Below are 21,064 nucleotides of genomic sequence, written 5' to 3'. Positions count from 1 at the left end.
ACCAGTTCACTAAAACTACTATGACAGTATATCACCTGTGGCAAAAGAGTACTATTGTTAGTAGTAGTTTAAGTGGGATAAGGATTAGACTCCACAGATTGTAGATATCGCCCTGACAGCTAGACTGTTTGGATTTTTTAATTTCTGTGATGGTGGTAATTTACAGTGATCAGAATGGATGAGGTTCTACTGTTTAATGTCATCCTCTTTTTAACAGTAATTCATATCCATAATAAGGGAAATAATTAGCATATTAATTAGACCTTGTTGGGATTTTTTTAAGATGTGATTTGTGAGCTTAAGTAAGACTGACTGCTTTTACAATGTCAGTATGCCTAAATATAAAGACTGGGTGTATATCAAGTTTCACCAAGTGAGAAATTTTAATATTTATTTATATATCCAGTCTTATTGTTACTGAAGGGAAACATAATTATTGGAAACCTCTTAGGATAAAGACACGTGCTAAGTATATAATATTTTGTTACTGAAATAAGTTAGGATTTATTTTTGATAAGAGAATTATAAAGAAGACAGCTCTCTTCAGTCTGGCTGTGGAAGAAAGGGTGTATGTGTATTTAAACAGGCCTGTTTTCAGATAGAGAAGCTATGGGAGAAATCCTTGATTGGCCTTGTTCAAATATTGGAAAATATTGTTTTATTTAAAAGTAGTCTATGTGCTTTGGAAGTAGTGTATTCTTAACGCAAATGTGTAATTATCTGCGTTTATAATCACAATAAGAAAAATAATAAAATCCATTAAACAGCACTTAGACGTTCAAGCTGGCAAGAAAAATCAGGAAAGTGGTTTTCACTGGGGGCGCATTATATTGCTGAAATCAGAGCTGGCAAAATGACTACTTTTCCATTTGAAGACTGTCTGAAAATGGACTAGTTTTAATGTAGACATAAACACAAAAGGAGAAAGAACTTAATGAATTTAAGCACATATACTCAAGGCATAAAGCTAGGAGCTCTACATGTATTATTCCATTTACATCTTCACTATAATCCTACTAGTTATTGGGGTAGTCGCATCAAATAGGGAAATAAGACTTAAGAGAAGTCATGTTTTTGGCCAAATTTGTCACGCTTAAATATTTTTTCTGGAAATATGGTGAGAGATATATTATCTAATTAATTCACCAAAGATCACAAGGCTGGTAAGTAGAAGATGTGAGATGGGAACCCAGATGTGCCTGACTCTAAAGCAATGATAAGCAACCCCAAAGCTTCATAGCATGACCTAAGAATGGAAAGGTTGGAGAGCTGCATTCTTGTTGCCCCTTTTCAAATATCCTCAGGTGTTAACATTTTTTCATAAAAGAATATCAATTCAATAAAGTAAGTCAGCTCTAAGAATAATAAAAATAACATTTTTGCCATGAGACTCAATAGAACTCCTTTATTTACAGTGAAGTAGGATGTAGACATTTTCCCTGAATTGACTGCCGTGAAAGTTTTCTCTTTCTCTATTCTTTCTTTTTTCTGTGTATAGCAATTGACAAATGTTGAGTAGCTTATTCATGTTCATCATAAAGGACAAGTTTCAGTTCACTTCACTAATTATAACTTCAATTATATAGTTATTTTTTTCCTTCAGTGGGCCTTGCAAATCACAGCTGACACTTCAGGTACTAAGTCTTCAGTTTCCTCATGGTGGATAGCCAAAATTAGAACATTATTTAAAACACACACCTCATAATGTTTGTTTTCTCCTTGCTTGGGCTTTTACATCAATCCAGAATATTTTCTTCTGCTTCTCTGAGTATTTAAAATTTTTTTTCATCCTTTAAGATCTGGCACACTCTCAGACTCTCAGCCTTCTTCTTGCTTTTCTGGTTATTCCAGTATTCTTTTCTTTGAATTTAAATAAAGAAGTGACTTAAAATTTGAGCACTTATTATAATGCGAGGTATTGTAAAGCTGTTTATATATTTTTATTGCTTTAAAAAAACTCTATTATAGCCTATAAAATAAGGCATCATCATTTTACAAATGAATAAAACTAGTGTTCAGAGAAATAACTTGCCCAAAGTCACAAGCTACTAAAAGATAGGGCCAGGATATAAAACTACTTTATAGCCTGCACCAGTGTTTCTCAGACATTAATGAACATACAGATTACCTGGGAATCTTAAGACTCATATTATGATTCTATAGGAGTGGGGCCTAAGAGTCCTCATTTCTAGCATGCTCTCAGGGGATTCTGATGCTGCTCTTCCTTGAGCCAGACTTTGAATAGCAAGAGCCTATTCTGTATACTTTATTACTGATTATATACAGTTATATATTATTTTCTTTTTCCTATCTGTGTGCTTTATTTCTCTAAGTGGGATTTAGTCTTCTTAATGGCAGAGACTCTTATAACACCTAGCACTGTGGTTACATGGTGGGAGACTGAAGTAAGAGGGAATATGGGGTTATATGCTAAGTAAATACTTGTTTGGTAGATGTATATTCCCTCAGAAATTTACTGTATGGAAAAGCAATATATAATATGAGGAAGTATATTATCTTCTGAATTTAATATCCCTAAAAGGAACATTTAAATTACTGAATGACACATTACTCTGTGCTAAGCATTATATTAACCTTAGTAATAATTTAGAGATAGGTACTTAACTAAGACCTGGATAGGACTGATCACATAGCAGGTGGCAGAGTCAGGACTCAGACCCAGGACTGTCTGATACCAATGTTTCCGCTTTTATAGAAGTCTAAAACTAGCCACTCATGAAACACCTCTTACCCACAGATATATTTTCTTTACCCTGTAGACTGTTTTAAATAAATTAAAGCCAAAGAATAAAAATCAAGAGATTTAATATAAGTAAATGAATTTCCTGTTTCTTTGTAAAGTCTGGAAATCTGACTACATTGGCTCCACATTCCTGCAAGGCAACAGTTAGCTAGAGCTGAGTAGTGAGTGACTTTTCTCAAGGTGAGGCATCACAGAACCGGTCCAACCGGTCTCTGTCATTTGTTACCTGCAAGGCCCTTTGAGGCATTTGTTTGGGACTGCTGCTCTGTACTCTACAGAATAAGTCTTGTTACAGTTCTAATTCTTATGTTTATTTCATTTTTTTTTTTTTACAGAGTCTTTTATCAAGTCTTGTGAAACTGAATAGTTTGACCTTAGCTAGAAACTGCTTCCAGTTATATCCAGTAGGTGGTCCATCTCAGTTTTCCACCATCTATTCCCTCAACATGGAACACAATCGAATCAACAAAATCCCATTTGGAATTTTCTCCAGAGCAAAAGTATTAAGTAAGCTGAATATGAAGGTAAGCCTCTATTTGTATTAGGGGAAAATAACTACTATGACTAGTACTTCTAATATTTATGGTTTATCAGAATGGGTACTTGTTTCTTGCTGATGGGAATCTAAACTGATAATAAGGATACTTCAGGACAATTTGTGCTAGACAACAAATAGCTTAGAACCATGCAATATCCTTAGCAGTTTGAATAATCATGAATATCCATAAAGCATAGTTGTAGGGATATTTATTGCAGAGCTTTCCATTTAACTGGTACCAACTTACTGAAATTAATAGGGATTTCATTTCTTAAAAGTACTATATCTTCAGTGAAATAATATGAAGCAATTACAAATACTCTAGTTTAGAAGAATATTAAATACCAGTTGAAATACTCTCAATTTATTAAGTAGGAAAAAGTTAAGCATGTAAAGATTCTCTTTGTACACATTGTTTTGAAAAGCTGTTTTTAATGTGTTCAATTATATATTAAATATCTATAAATTTATATGCATACATATAGCCAGTGTTTACTAAAATATAATGTTTATCTTTGAATATCAGAATTATTTATGGGTGATCTCTTTTTTTTTTATCTTTTTTATTGAGGTATAATTGACCTCTTACATTATATTAGTTTCAGATGTACAACATAATGATTCGGTATTTGTATATATTGTTAAATGATCACCGCAGTAGGCCTAGTTAAAATCCATCACCATACATAGTTACAGAATTTTTTTTTCTGTGATGAGAACTTTTAAGATTTACTCTCTCATCAACTTTCAAATATGCAATACAATATTAACTGTAATCACCATGCTGTACTTTTGACTCTCTTCATCCATTTCATCTACCCTCTACCCCCTGCCTCTTGCAACCACCAATATGTTCTTTTTCTCTCTGAGCTTGGTTTTTGTTATTGCTGTTGCTTGTTTGTTTTTTTTGGATTCCACATATAAGTGAGATCATATGGTATTTTTCTTTCTTTGTCTGACTTATTTCATTTAGCGTAATGCCTTCAAAGTCCATCCATGTCCTCACAAATAACAAGGTTTTTATACTTTTTTATGACTGGATAGTATTCCATTGAATATATATACCACATCTTCTTTATCCATTGATTCATTGGTGGACACTTAGGTTGTTTCCGTATCTTGGCTGTTGTAAATAATGTTGCAATGAACATAAAGGTGCATATTTCTTTTTGAGTTAGTGTTTTTGTTTTCTTTGGGTAAATACATTGGAGTAGAAATGCTGGATCATATGGTAATTCTCTTTTTAATTTTTTGAGGAACCTCTATACTGTTTTCCATTGGGACTGCACCGATTTACATTCCCACGAACAGTGCAGAAGGATTCCTTTTTCTCCACATTCTCACCAACACTTGTTATTTCTTGTCTTTTTGATGATAGCCATTCTGACAGCAGTGAAGTGATATCTCATTATGGTTTTGATTTGCATTTCCCTGATAATTAGTGATATTGAGTACATTTTCATGTATCTGTTGGCCATCTGTATGTCTTCTTTGGAAAAATATCCAGATCCTGTGCTCATTTTTTAATTGGATTGTTTGGGGGTTTTTTTGCTGTTGAGTTGTATGAGTTCTTTATATATTTTGGATATTAATCCCTTGTCAGATGATTTGCAAATATTTTTTCCTAACGGGTGATTTTTAGTTTCTTTTTACTTGTCTGTATTCTCTACAGTGAATGAATTTCACATTTGTAATAAGAAAAAGGAATTTTATTGCAAAAGGAGGAAAGAAATGAAAAATGATTTGTCCAGTGATTTAATTTGTAGTGAACAAACTTTAGGCCCACAGGTAATAATAATTGGCCACATAAGTAATTCATGGCTGAGGTAGGAATCCAGGAAGCGTAGATTTCCTGCTTTCAGGTTTAGTGTTCTTTATATTGTATCATACTACATCCTTTTGTCTTTGAACCATTTCAGAATAATTGTGGTTCTTTAAACTACAGTCTAATTTTTAATTCTATGTATACTTCTTCATAAGTATATGTATCTTTTATAATTGTTTGGAAGTATATAATAAGTGAACCAGTGGAAGTTCAAAATAGTCTTATAATCTTAAACAAGTAAAATGTACTGTTAACTAGTCTGGTTATATATATGAGGTTTACCAGTGGTAATGGCATTAGTTCTGAATGTTTAATTTGTAATACGAGGCTTAGACAGCAGTCCACGTATTCATTTGGTTAAACATTTTCTTTAAAATAAATTTATTCATTTATCTGTTTTTGGCTGCATTGGGTCTTCGTTGCTGCACACGGACTTTCTCTAGTTGCGGCGAGCAGGGGCTACTCTTTGATATTGTGCACAGGCTTCTTATTGCAGTGGCTTCTCTTGTTGCGGAGCACGGGCTCTAGGCACACAGGCTTCAGTAGTTGTGGTTCACAGGCTTTAGAGCACAGGCTCAGTAGTTGTGGCACATGGGCTTAGTTGCTCCATGGCATGTGGGATCTTCCCGGACCAGGGCTCGAACCCTTGTCCACTGCATTGGCAGGCGGATTCTTAACCACTGCGCCACCAGGGAAGTCCCATTTGGTTAAACATTTTTATGGATATTATGTTATTGTAATATGTTAGCTTGGAAAAGCTTGCTGTTTTCAGTGAAATGATAAAAAAAAATTTGCATAGAGCTTTGAAATTAATTTTTCTTCAAAATCGAGACAAATGGTTAACAGAACTTTTTCTTGAAAGAAGTCAAAATGATGCCTGACATTCTCCTCCTCACATAAACATCAGTAGTAAATTTTTTTAATGAAAATGCTTTATCGTGCTAATAACTATCAGTAGTTTGGGCATAGGTAGATAAGAAGTTTAAATAGGTAATAAGTTTAAATATTATAATAAAAGAAAAACTTGGCTTTCCAATGGATGTTTGCTACTTGGGATTTCTCTTATGGATGATTTTGTGTAAAATGAGATCAGTAATTAATGTACATTGCAGAAAAAATTTTAAATACAGATGAACAAAAAGGACATAAAATTTTAAAATTCCACTGCTGTTAATAAATTGGCATATATCATTGATACCCAACTGGGACAGGGAATACTGATGGTCCCATCTCAGTACCAAAATACCCTGAGCACACAACAGTGTGGTAATATAAGTGAATATGAGGAAGCGGGGAAAAAAAACTAATGAATCACTGGCATGTATTTCACTATATTTTCTGTGTATAGCTATATCTAATTTTTAAATAAAATTAGAATCACAGTGTTTCATCATTTGTTTTTATTATTTAATGATAAGTATGTTTTTACCATCTTTTCGTATGGATTCTTAAAGTAAAATCATGGAGACTTAGTGTTTTAATGATTTAATTTGCTTTCTTATTACAACTTTTTTCCTCTCCTACTTTATTGTTCAGCATCTCTAGAATTGCTGAGCTTATCTGGATTCCTTGTGGGCTATAGTCAGATATGTCTTCTTCCATTGTGCTCATGAACATTCAGATTTTATTCAGTGATTTCTATACATTACTGTGAAGTGAGAAAAACATTATATTTATCACTGGGACCTTTGAAATCTTAAGTGTTCATCTGTATAGTGTATTCTTCCATATCCAACACAGATAATCGCATAGGGAACAAACTTCTAGTTTAGACTTAAAAATAAAAACCTAATTACTGTTTGAAAAACTTCGGAGACTTAGAGTTTTTGTTCCTTTTCTTTTCTTTCTATTGGGTGGGCCAGAAGGTTCGTTCGGTTTTTTCCGTAAGATGGCTCTAGTAGCACTTAGTTGTCTTTAACTTCATTCAAAACAATTTCGTTAGATTGTATGTGACAGCTGTCATGTCATTGTGCGTTTAAAAAAAGACTTACCAAAATTGGTGAATTTTTGTGTAGCCATTTTAATATTGAAGAATAAGAAGAATATTGAAAAAAGCAACATTTTTGGCATATTATGCTTTATTATTTCAAGAAAGGTAAAAATGCAACTGAAATACAAAAAGAAGATTTGTTCAGTGTATGGAGAAGGTGCTGTGACTGATCGAACGTGTCAAAAGTGGTTTGCGAAGTTTCATGCTGGAGATTTCTCGCTGGACGATGCTCCACGGTCAGGTAGACCAGTTGAAGTTGATAACGATCAAATTGAAACAATAATTGAGAACAATGAACATTATATTATGCGGGAGATAGCCGACATACTCAGAATATCCAAATCAAGCATTGAAAATAATTTACACCAGCTTGGTTATGTTAATCGCTTTGATGTTTGGGTTCCACATAAATTAGGCGAAAAAACCTTCTTGACCATATTTCCACATGCGATTCTCTACTGAAATGTAATGAAAATGTTCCCTTTTTAAAACAAATTGTGATGGGTGATGAAAAGTGGATAGTGTACAATAATGTGGAATGGAAGAGATCATGGGGCAAACAGAATGAACCACCACCAACCACACCAAAGGCTGGTCTTCATCCAAAGAAGATGATGTTGTGTATATGGTGGGATTGGAAGGGAGTCCTCTATTATGAGCTCCTTCTGGAAAACCAAATGATTAATTCCAACAAGTACTGCTTGCAGTTAGACCCACTGAAAGCGGCACCTGACGAAAAGCGTCTAGAATTAGTCAACAGAAAACGCATAATCTTCCATCAGGATAACGCAGGACTGCGTGTTTCTTTGATGACCAGGCAAAAGCTGTTACAGCTTGGCTGGGAAGTTCTGATTAATCTGCTGTATTCACCAGACATTGCACCTTTGGGTTTCCATTTATTTCGGTCTTTACAGAATTCTCTTAATGGGAAAATTTTCAATTCCCTGGAAGACTGTAAAAGGCACCTGGACCAGTTCTTTGCTCAAAAACATAAAAAGTTTTGGGAAGATGGAATTATGAAGTTGCCTGAAAAATGGCAGAACGTAGTGGAACAAAAGGGTGAATACGTTGTTCAATAAAGTTCTTGGTGAAAATGAAAAAATGTGTCCTTTATTTTTACTTAGAAAACCAAAGGTGCTTTGTGGCCCATCCAATATATTTAGACATCAAAAAAGGGAATGACTTTTTCTGTTTAAGAATTCTCTTTCTATAGGGAGGTACATATGGCGCTTTGATTTTGTGGTTTTACCTTGAATGCTTCTTTTTGTCTTTGTCAGGACAATCAGTTGACATCACTTCCCTTGGATTTTGGAACTTGGACCAGTATGGTAGAATTGAATTTAGCTACAAATCAGCTCACGAAGATCCCTGAGGATGTGTCTGGTCTTGTTTCTCTTGAGGTGAGTATAAAGAGCATCTAGAACTCCTTAGACTCTTCCACAGTTTTCTCACTTGTGAAGTTTCCAGTTAAACAATTTCTAAGTGGGTGAAGATCATAATTACCGGGATTGGCCAAAAAGTTCGTTCAGGTTTTTCTGTACGATGGTACGGAAAAACCCGAACGAACCTTTTGGCCAACCCAATAGAAATGTTAGTGCTCTCGGGACTTCCCTGGCAGTCCAGTGGTTACAACCATGTGCTTCCAATGCAGGGGGCATGGGTTCCATCCCTGGTCTGGAACTAAGATCCCACATGCCATGCAGCATGGCCATAAATAAATAGATAAAGTCCAGATTTAATCAGTTAAGAAAAAGAAAAGAAAAAAAAAAGAAATGTTAGTGCTCTCTTAAACATGCAGCCCTATTAGGATGATGAAATATTGACTTAATCTGGGCTCAATGCTTTTGAATTACTCTTGCCCACTGAAAGTTGGTAGGTTTGAATGCTATAAAGTATCTTTGAAAGAAAGGGTCTCTAAAACTTAGCATCTTTTAGAACATATTTTTTTCTTAGCTCTATTTAAGAATGTTGCACCATTGCCCTCTAAAATAATTATGGGGTCCTCAGATGGGAATTCAGAACCCTTCATGTAATTCTGACCTACTTTTCCGTCCTGAATACCCACCTCCTCTTTTATTTACTAAGTTGATTATTTTCTTTGTTGGCAGTGTGTGCATATTTCTAGCTCTGTACCTTTAGTCTTATTGTTCCCAATATCTAGTATGCTCTCTTCTCATCCCCATAAATTTTTCTTCTAAAATTATTTCTCATAATTAAAGATCCATCTTCCTGTCACCTCCTCAGTCAAGGATGATTTCTCCTGCCTCTAAGTTACTAACATTTTCACCCTTTGATGAAAAAGTTTACTAATAGTAAATAAGCATTTCTAAAAATGTCCTCTGTATTCATGTTTTTAAAAAATCTAATTTCTCTATTATTATTGTATTTAGTAAGGTGAAATAGTACGATGTAGGGGTTAATAGCAGGAGCTTTGAAGCCGAACAGATCTGGGTACAGTTCCACTTTAACTCTCTCTATTTATGGATTTAACATGCCCAAGCTTCAGTTTCCTCAGCTGTGAAATGGGGATGATAGTATTCTCCTCATAAAGTTTTAGTTAGGATTAAATGCAATAATGCACATTTCTCATTTAGTACAGTGCAATGCAAATAGTAGTACACTCAGTAAATGATAGCTCAATAAATGATATCATTTCTTGGTCTTACTGAATATGTTTACTTCATTATGTGTAGTATAACTTTGGGAGAAATAAGTGGGCATAAAAAATTAGCCAGAACTTTATATAGATCTTTTCATTTAGTGCTCTTTTCACTATCCCTGTACCCAGTATTGTTTCCCCACCTAACCCTCCCCCATTGTAACTTCTCTGAGAATAAGGATTGTTATCTTCTTCAACCTTTTTTTTCCCTTCTTCAGGATATTTCAGGATGCCTTGCAATGTAATAAATTTTCTACAAATAATAACTGTAGTGGATTGATATGGGCAGTTTAGAAGTCATTTGTCTCCCTTAGATGATGGTTAGTAAGGAGTTTTGAATAAATAATTGGTTTCCTATTAGATACATATTTGTAACTATTCAGTATCAAAATACCATTAACTATGAATCTTAGTGCAAGTAGTTAATAATTTTATATTTTTTGTAATTTAGTTAAAATTAAATTCTTTCCTTTTGCTTTTATTAGTTTTGTCTTAAACTATTTTGTTTCCAATAACTATGGTGATTTTTTTTAGAATAGTAAGTTTAATGTCTTGTTATATAATTAAACATTACCCTTAATATTCACTGTTTAGAAAATTAGCATTGCTTAATAAATTTTAAGCCACACAATAATACATAATTCTGTTTTGTGAGCTGTCAAACATTATCAAAAATTTCTCTTTAGGTTCTGATACTATCAAACAATCTTCTAAAGAAGCTTCCCCATGGTCTTGGAAACCTTAGGAAGTTAAGAGAGTTGGATTTAGAGGAGAACAAATTAGAATCCTTGCCAAATGAAATTGCTTATCTTAAGGATTTACAGGTAAAACATTATCCTGATGATTTTATAGGTATATAATTAAGGTTTTTGTAATGCATTCCAAATTGCATGTTATTCTTGGACCAAACAGATTTTCCTGTTATATAGCATTAGGGCTGAATTTTATGTTCATGTAACCTATCTGCTTTTGTCTTCCTAACAAATGATGTTTTTTGAAAGAAAAGCTTATTTAGTGATTCTTATATTATCCAATCTAATTTCTATGTTTATTTTATTGGTTTTGTAGTTTTTAAAAATTTACATGTTATAGGAAATATATATGTAACCGTCTTTTATTTTGTTAATCTTTTAGAAATTAGTCTTGACAAACAACCAATTAACCACTCTTCCGAGAGGCATTGGTCACCTTACCAATCTTACACATCTAGGCCTTGGAGAGAACCTACTTACTCATCTTCCTGAGGAAATTGGTATGAACCCTTTGGATACTTGACTTTGTAGTAATAATTTGCTTTTGTGTGTTCAAGCAGTATTTCAGATAAATATAACAAATCTACTATTTTTTTCATCTTAATCAGGTTACATCAGGCTCATGATTTTTTTATAGAGCACCAGTAGTGGTTGGTTGGTTGGTTGGTTTTGATTAGGTTTCCTCATGGGGTTTTAGGGTTAATGTTATATTTGACAATGTTTTAGCATACTTACATTTCAGTAGATTTAACCTCAATTTAGAAGAGTTATTTTTCTTCCAAATTTAAAAATTACACAAGCTTGAATTAAATTAGTAGTGTCTTATGCCAAAAGAACCTTCCCTTGTGAGGTTTTAGGATTGATATTAATATTTGATTAATATTAATATTTGAGAGTACTTTAGAATTTTCTAAGTGTTTTCATATCCATTATTTCATACTATCAATGTAAACACCTTAAATTTTAGGCAGTGTAAATTGCCTCATTTTACAGAGAGTTAATTGATTAAGGTCACATAGTAATTCTAAAATTAGTAATCCCATGTATTATATTCTCCCATCTATATACCATGCTGTTTCAGAGGCACTATAGATTAGTGGTTAAGAATGGTTTTGGAGTACAATAGACAATTCAAAATCTGGCTCTGCTGCTTATTGGTTTTGTGGCTTGGATAAGGTACAAGAAACTCGCTAAGCTTCAAGTTTCCTACCTGTAAAATAAGGATAGTAGTAACTTCTCATAGAGTTGCTCTGAATAATAAATAAAATCTTAAATGTGAACAAATCCATTACCTAGTAACTGTTGTTTTCTTATTTTCTACATACCACTATCAAATAATTATAAATTTTGAAGTTTAAAAATTGGAAACAGTAAGGCAACTATACACTTTTATTTCTAGTATGTTTATCCATCTGGCCTCATGCAATTGCTAGAAACATTTGCCTAGAAAGTATGAGTATCCTAAGACAGTCTAAGAAAAAATTTTAAAAGATTACATAAATTGATTTTTGGCTTACTGTCAAATATGTAATAACTCTCTTAGTGAAAGATTTATACAAAGTAACAAAAACCTTTCACATGAGAAATTTATTACTGAGAGAGATTATCACATTTTCTCCAAGAGGAAAGTGATTTATAGGCACTGACTGTATAATAAACTTACCTCTGGAATTTTGAAAATATACACATGAATGCCAAGCTATCCCAAACAGAGTCTCTGGAGTTGTAGTATATGTTTTTTCAAAAAAACTCCAAGCTTGAAAACTAACCATAAAGGAAGAGATTCTGATTTAATTAGTATAGAGCATGACCTGGACATCAGTTTATGTGAATATGCGGGAACGTTTGAGATCCACAGTTGTAGAGAGTTTTAAAACTAAGAGAAGAGAGTAAAAGGAAATGTGTGTTCAGTATGCATAATACCCAGGATAAGGATCATGCCCAGTTGAACTTTTTAAATAGTAATTAATTTTCTTAAAAAATAATTTTGTTTTTTAAAACAGGTACACTGGAGAATCTAGAAGAGCTGTATTTGAATGACAACCCCAACCTGCATAGCCTTCCCTTTGAGCTGGCTCTTTGCAGCAAGCTTTCAATCATGAGTATTGAGAACTGTCCACTCAGCCATCTTCCACCTCAGATTGTTGCTGGGGGTCCTTCTTTCATCATTCAGTTCCTAAAGATGCAGGGTCCATATCGTGCCATGGTCTGATACAAATCTGCTGGTCCCACACACTGTTCTTAAATAGACTGCCATTAATGTTTCATATCTATATCTGTATCTATTTATGTAGATATTGATATATTTGGCAGATTTATAAAGACTGCGTTATGTGTTTCTGCTAATAGAGGAATCATAGCCATTTAGATTTTTTTAAATTCTGTACAAAAGGCTTATATAAGTTTTCTTTGCTGAACTTGATGGATGTTTTCTGTTGTGTAAAATGATATGCCAGTTTGCTTAAAACATTTGCCAACAAATTATGAAGTTATTAAATTTAAGGGCCAGAGGTAGTATAGTTAGATATACTTTCTCTTAGCAAAAATACTGGGCAAACAATTTTGTTGCAACTTTTCATATATATTTTCCCCTTACCAATTGTCAGATCTTTATAGTATATAGGCCCTGAAGGTATAATTTTTCTTTAACTTATTTTGAAATTTGAGATTTGAATTTTATATATTGTTTACAGTCAGAGTAAATCACTGGATTTTTTTTTTTTTTTTGGTTTTGATTTGCTCTGTTTTGATCAGTGAAATCTAGAGTTTATATCCTCTGCTAAAGAATTTACATCAGCTGATTTAAATATTAAAAGATATTTGCTTGTTAAAACAACTGGCAAAGTGAAAAGATACAGTCAGAAATTCTAGAATTCCTTTAATTATGTTTCTCTGATCAATTGTGAAGCAGAATATCTGAAGTGAGTCTTTGGGTTTGGGGGGAGGGTATTGAGACCTTTTCTAGTATAAATATCTTTTCTTAAGTTTGGGGGAACAGAAACTTGTAGTGTAAAGGAGTTTTCATTCCTGAAAGTTGCAGATCCACAAAAACTAACAGAATAATTTGGCAAAAAAAAGACAAAGATACACGTAAACACACATTCTATATATGTATATACAATGCTATATAGATATGTATTTATTATATCATAAACTACGATAGGTAACTTTAAGGATTTCTCCCTAGCCTTGTACAATGAAATTGAATGTTTTTCTTTGAACACTGCAATATATGTATGTTTCAAGGTTATTTAATAGTGTACTATGGTTTTATATCTTGACTTGCCTTGTACATCTTTCAGTTCTGGAATATCTGCGTCTAAGCACAATATCTTCACACTGTGCTATATTGCTGCTGAACTAAATGCACTTTTCCCCACATGTGGAGTACTGGCTTCAGACAATTCAGTTCAGTACCTTTGATTTCAATCTCATCTTTCCTTTTTTGGTAGTTAATACAGTTATGGAAAAGAGCACATTGCATAGAAGCCATTGATAGTTCAGTGGAAGTTCTGTAAGATATGCATGTGCTGTTTGGTATATTTTCTTTTGCTTTACTGCTTTGAAGGCTAGCAGTATTGTGTGTGCCCCTTATTACAGTATGCTTACTTTTGATAGTGTCAGTCTAGTCGATTTAAGTTTTGAAGAGACTCACAGAGCAAGTGCATTCTAGATATCATCCTAAAAAACACTTCCCATATAATGAATAACTATTATGTATAATTACATATTGCTGCTTGGTTTTCTTTTCTTTTTTTTTTCCATTTAGATGGGCATTGTAGTTTAAATAAAACCATTTTTGAAGTAAAGTTATAACATTAAGATAGAAATTTGGAGTGGTGTTTTGCTTTTCCTGGCACTCAAAATCAGGACTAAGTTTGAGGTTCAACCTGTAGACGTAATTGGCAATTTTTAAAGGAGCAACTAAGAAATGGAAGGCAGGTAAAGATATAAAACCGTAGAATGCTTAAATGTGCTGTAAAACTATTGTAGATGTCACTGGATTTTACCAAGTAATATCCTTTCTTCTTTTTTTCCATCTACTGTGGCTTTTCAGTTAAAGTTGTGTTTATAAAAGGAATTTGTTTATTACAGCTCTACCTAGAGCTTGTGTGTATGTGTGGTTTTTAAAAATCTCATTTCCAGATGTGTTTATATCTTAAGATAATGGAACTTGAACTTTAAAGGCAGTAACCTAATGTCTTTTTTTTTTTGAAAAAAATATGGGTATTGTTTCTTAAAAATGAATATAGATATGGTTTTTAAAACATTTTGGTCCCCCTACTCTCATTTATGTTAGTTTGCAGGAGAAATGCAAAGTGATCACAGTCCTACATGTAGAAGTGATATAACAGGCAAACCATCTATAGCTGAGGAATTATATATATATTTTTAAGATGCATAAAATGTGTCACATGTATGGCTGCCGCCTTGCAAGAACTCATGAATTTCATTACTTCTAACACAAAACTAAAATGGACTCTAATTTCCCAATTATCCTGTGTGATCATATTTAATATTTAAGTAGTTTGAGTATAGTAAGGGATATTGTTGAATGACTACATATGAACTAATATTTTCCTAAAACTGCAGTGGGACGAATTGCCATGTCCATCAATTGTCCTTTTTTTTTTTAAAAGAAATTAAGTTTGGTTTCTCTGTGAGGCTCAGTAAATAGAAAATGTCATAGAATGTTACACTGTAAAAACATAGCTCTAAACTTTGCTTTTTGTTAATATATATAGTAGCAAACTGACAATGTCAAACAATCCTTTTGTGGTAGTTTAATACTTTTAAAATCCCAAATGATTATTTCATACAGAAAGAATCGGGAGATGCTAAGTAATTTATGGATTTGACGGATACATATGAAAACAATAGAAGATAGAAACTCTTGCAGGAGAAAATACACATAAAATATTTATTTGTACTTTTAGTAAAAGGTGGATAATACAATTGAAGTGAGCTCTATAAATGTAATTGCGTATTTCTAATTTATCTCACTGTAAAAGCCTGAATCATTTAAAATAGATAAACTGTTATACATCACAATTTAGTCTTTCTCTGATAACTTTTGTTGTAACTTTTGCTTTTCATCTCAGTTATTGCTAAGCCATGTATAAATAGTCCAAATTTCAGCTTGCAGAATTTGTAATTGTTCATCAGTAAGAAAGGGTCGTGGTTAAAGTGTATAAAGTGGTACACTTTGAAATGGAAAGGGGGCTATAAATTGTTGTGTTGGGCCAGTAGCCATACATCAGAACTGTCTGGAAAACCAGGATATATGGTTATTCTTGCATGATTAAAACTTAGATGAAAGCAAATGACACAACCCAAAATAAGAAAAAGAATACATTCCTGAAATTTTCAAATTTAACTAAAATACATAACTTGTGAAGAAAGATTTCCTTCTGCCTATACCAGAAGAAGATGGTATACCACATATCTTTAGCTAGAACTTTTCTCTTGCCTTATTCTTTTGGTTGGTTTAGCCTTTAAGAGCCAATTTGGGGAACTGGAATACACATGACAATCTTTGGTTAATTATCAAATCTCAGAATTTAAATATGCAAGAGTTGTAATACTGATTTGGTATCTAAGGGAGTATCTTGAATGCTGTTGTATTACAAAAATATTATGAGAATGTTTTATAAAACATATCAGTACTTTGTTATTGAATAGAATGTCGTCTTAAACCTGACAACACTAATTCTAAGGAAACATTTGTGGGTTTAATTTTTAATTTTGAAATTTAAGTTAAAGTATAAATAAGGTTCGAATTTTTTTTTTAACTTTTAAAACTGAAGTTGGTCCTCAGTACCTTTCGAAAAACTTTACACACTTACTTTCCTGTTGATAGCATACATTCTAAATGTAAAGTGTTTTGAATATAAATACCTGTTAGTGATTAAGACTTCAACTGGATAGTAGTTTATAGTGTTTCAGACTGGGGACTTTTTAAAGTTTGGTAGGAGGAACAGTGTCCACTATTGAAAGTAGCATGGGCAGGGCTGTCAGGTACGGGTTTTGCAGGTTGTGCAGCGTACATGTTGGGGGGATTTAGTCACATCATAGATTTGCATATTTATTATGACAGTTTTTCAGCAGATGGCAGTAAAGTGCCTTGTTCTAACAAAATCATGATGTTATGTCAAATTTCTGATACATGGAAGTAAAGAGTCTTGAGGAAGGAGCATTTTCCCTCCTCATTTGCACAAATGGCACTAGGTGGAATAGTGGAGAGAATTTGATCTTCATGCAAATTATTAGAGCTCCATCCTAACAATCCTAATAACAAATAATATTTAAATGACATTAAAATCAGTTTATTTGTTATAGGTACTACTAAAAAGGATCTTACTCTAAAAGTCTAATTAGAGCCTGTAGGTGCTTTATCAGTGACCATTATTATTTAGATTTCATATGTTATCTAATTTACCTTTTATCATTACTGGTATTATTTATATGCTGAATTTAACCTTCCACTGGTCTGATGAGGCTTAATATACAAATAACATTTGCATTAGTCATCTATACCACTTTTATCATGATTTTGTAGAAATTATTTTTCAATATGTCTAGCTAGCTAGCTAGCACATAAAACCTCATTCCACTGCCAAAGGGAATGTTTCATATATGGCTCAAAACATTTAATATTAGTCTTTAATAGAAAAGTGTACTGATGTATATTTTTTCCTCATTTCTCACCTCGAAACTCATTTTTAACAAAGTTCAGAAAGTTATCTTGTAATTAAGAAAGAAACAAAGTATTTTATATGATGATGGTGTCTTTTGATTATATTTCAATCTGCACACCAGAACTTGTTTTTAATTAGATACATGATAATTTACATAGTACACAGTTTACAAGGAATAGACAGAACACTACAAAAATGATACCTGAGAACAATATTTAACAGTTTTGACTTTTCTCCTAGTAAAAATCAACCTTCCACTGATGTTTAACGTGGTTTGTGCTATTCTGAGTTATGACTCAAGGCTAAAAGGTATAAACAGCCTTCAGAAAATGTACTTTTAACCTGATTTATACTGTTGATTATTTTGACTACATAAAAATTACCTTTTTTAGTCAGTCATTAGTAGTAAGGTATTCAGTATAAATAATGTATTTTTTAATGTTTTGCCATTGAATCTTTTAAGAAAGCTCCAATCCTATGTGTAACTGAAGTTGGACATGAAATCAGTCTTTGCAATGTCATTGAACCACAAGAATGTGGAACTAAGAGAAATGACTCTTCACTACCATTTAATCTTCTGGAAAACTTTAAAAAAGCAAATGGCATGCATAAGATATACAAAAGCAGATGCACAAAAAAAGTGCAACAAAGTATTTTGTGTGGTGAATAGTGACCTTCAGCATAATTATTATATTGTTCATATTTACTATTTACAAAATTCCAAACTTACAGGATTTTGGGGGATTTTTAAAAAACAGTATATAATGAATATATCCTGTAATGAAGACTATCCTATAATGGAGACATTGAATTATTAGAGGTAATTCGCCATTCTCTGAGCCTTCATTGAAGAAAATGCTTTCTGTTTTGTTTGTAACCTTTTATAAGAAAGTCTGCCGTTTAAGATGTCTTGGTAACTAAAGGTGGAAATTGAGTACAGGATTCCTAGAAAAAGAAAGTTTTAATATTGGCTAATAAAGACCATTAAGTTGTGTTTTCAAATGTTAATGAGAACAAAAGCTATAAGGGTAAAAGAGACCTTACCCAGTGGGAACTATTTAATTGGCTGAAGAAAACTTACCAGGGCAGGTAACAAATATTTGTCCTGTTCACAATGTGATTAACTGTCATCTTTCCTCTTAACATTCTATGATATGTGTTGAATATTTTTAAAACTTCACTCTGGCCATCTTGAGAAGAATGGATTGGAGGGAATCAAAACTAGGAGCCAAGTGGCCACATGGGAGGCTGTTGGTGTGATCCAGGTGAGAGATGACAGTGGCTTTGATTGGGATTGTAGCATTGGGGATGGAAAGCAATAAACATTTAAGGGAGTCTTAGGAAGAAAGTTTAGTAAGACTTGATGACTGGTTGGAAAAAGTGAGTTAGAGAATCAAAGGTTACTTCCAGGATTATGGCGTAAGCACCTGCATGTATTTGTTAAACTATGGTACTTTGCAGGAGGACCAGGTTCTTTTAGTTGTCTGGGTGTGAGGGGAAGATGCGTTCTAGTACCTGTGGGACATTAAGTGGAGATGTCAAGTAAGCAATTAGATACTTAGATCTGGTGCTTAGAAGTTAGGCCTGGAAACTGATGATCCAGCAAATAGATGGTAATTGAAGCAAGAATTTCCTAGGGAGAACATGGAGAATGGGAAGAGGGTGGAATACTGATGAACTCCAACATTTAGCTTTTGCAGAGAAAGGGAAGAATCTGCAGAAATTGAGAAGTAGCTGTAGTAAAACTGTGAAGGAGACAAGGAATATGGTATTTTGGAAATAGAGTAGTCTATTTCATTCAGAGTTTAGTTTTTCTAACCTCTCAATGTATTCTTCAATATCATTTTACTTTCTATGCCCATTTTTCTAGGACTCTGCACTGTCTGAAATAGTTGCCACTAGCCACATGTGGCTAGTTAGATTAATTAAAATTAATTTCTCAGTCACACTAGTCACGTGTATGTGAGTACATATATATGAATATGAGAAAGAGCACAATGGTGAAAACATAAATGAAGTGAACTTTATGTGTTTTAACTCAGGCAGGTGACTGATTTGTAAAGAAGTTCTCTGGGTTTTCTTGATTTGGAGGGTTGTTATGTGTTGCTCAGTTTTATTATAGGTTCCATACTTTTAACTAGCACTATTACTTGGTGCAAAGCAATGTTTATCATATATCTTGTCAAACACACACTACGGACACAAAATTTTGCCTTTGAGGAGATTACAATCTAATGAATTTCACACCTATTTGAGTAATCTGCTTTAAAAAAATTAAGAATAGCTGATTTCATTGAGAGTTCAGTTTTTCTAACCTCCAGAGCAACTCCTGTTACTGTTTAATAAAGGCCACCCCAAGGCAATTGAGGACACTAATTGAGTTATTAAAAGTACTGATAGACTGGTTTAGAGAATAAAATATTAACATAATGAGTTATGAAGGAGCCTGGGTTTGGAGTGATAACCATTTTTCCACCAAATGTTTGGTGATTTCTTTTTCCTTCCTTGAACATCAGCGTAGATGCAAGTAATCTACACATTTTGACCTTTGATGTCAACTTGAAAAGAACCCTGTACAGTCAAGAATTCTTCTAAGTAACTCCTAATTCAGATTGCAGAAGCAAAATTTTTCTAGTTTTATGCTTTTGTATAGTCATAACTTATTCTGTTACTTTTCCCAAGACAATTAGTCTTACCACATTGATTAGATGCTATCACAGATGAGATATCTGAGTATTAGGATTTACTTTTTTCGTTTTATATGCATACACACGCATACACACACCACTCACTCTTTGTCGAGATTACGTTTCTCCAGTTTGAATACCATGTAGTAAATGCCAGCTTTTTAAAATATTCTAAAATATACAAATAATTCTTTCAAGGGAAGTCTTTAAAACAAGTTCTAAGGTCAAAAAGGGTTTGCTTATACCAAGTTGCCTTGGCAGTTATTTTATAACTTTCCACTCTATTATTATTTCTCCAACAGTGAATTTTAAAATAATTTGAATTACTACAATTCCATGGCCTATGAATTTTATTGAGGATTCAATTTTATTAAGGATTCGGTTTACTTCTGTATCTTAAAAAACAACATTGATAATTTTTCCTACTTTCTTGGTTTGGGTTATGTTTAGCTTTAAGGATCAATTGTGTATTACTCTAAGTAACTAAGCTAGTTTCATTATTCCCTTGCTGTTCTTTTAGTTTTTATGTAAATCTGACTCCATTATCTTTATTTTCAAGATGAGAGAATATCCAGGGTAATTAAATGAGTTACACACTGGTGAGTATCATGTCAACATTGAAATTAGAGCCTGCGTCTTCTGACTCCTTAGTCGGTATTCTTCCTACTCCACTCCCAATAAACCACGTCATCTGCACAGCCCCAGTTGAAATAGGTCACTCAAGTGAAAGCTGATGAAGTGAGGCCTGATTTAAACAGGTTAACCAGGTGAAAGCCAAATCAAATTTTCCTCCGTTAAGAATCTGCTAATTTGAAGAAAAATACATTGTAACAGCCATAATTTTGAACAATTTAGATTGAGTTCCCCACTTCTTTCCTTCTCATCCTTTTAAACCAAGTGCAAGATACAGAGTGTCAGACTTAAGTCTATAATGTGTAATTTATATACTTAACTGCTACTGTTTTTGTGTGGGTAGTCTTTCAACTTGATTATAGGTGAAATACTACTAATGAAATATTTGTTTTGGACAAAGGATCAATGATTTTAGAATTGGGGATTCAAAGACATCACATGGACCATTCCCTTTCAGGTAGATATTACCTATTTTAAAGATAAACCAAACCAAAGAGCTTGTTAAGTCAACTAATAAG

General features: G+C 33.1%; 1 protein-coding gene across 2 annotated transcripts in view; it reads left to right on the top strand.

Moving 5' to 3' along the window:
• SHOC2 (SHOC2 leucine rich repeat scaffold protein) overlaps window positions 1-14,631 on the top strand; it is a 46,448-nt gene extending 31,817 nt beyond the window's left edge. For both annotated transcript variants that reach the window (XM_065894239.1, XM_065894240.1), the window contains 5 exons: window positions 3,100-3,288; window positions 8,395-8,517; window positions 10,463-10,600; window positions 10,911-11,028; window positions 12,532-14,631. In XM_065894239.1, coding sequence (XP_065750311.1) covers window positions 3,100-3,288; window positions 8,395-8,517; window positions 10,463-10,600; window positions 10,911-11,028; window positions 12,532-12,740 — 777 coding nt within the window. In that variant the 3' untranslated portion in view covers window positions 12,741-14,631. The remainder of the gene's footprint in view (window positions 1-3,099; window positions 3,289-8,394; window positions 8,518-10,462; window positions 10,601-10,910; window positions 11,029-12,531) is intronic.
• Window positions 14,632-21,064: the final 6,433 nt, after the last annotated feature.

Source organism: Phocoena phocoena, chromosome 16 (genome assembly GCF_963924675.1).
Source record: "Phocoena phocoena chromosome 16, mPhoPho1.1, whole genome shotgun sequence".
In the NCBI taxonomy this organism is placed as follows: Eukaryota; Metazoa; Chordata; class Mammalia; order Artiodactyla; family Phocoenidae; genus Phocoena; species Phocoena phocoena.
The sequence above is the reverse complement of the archived record's forward strand: the minus strand, read 5'-3'. Positions and strand labels throughout refer to the sequence as shown.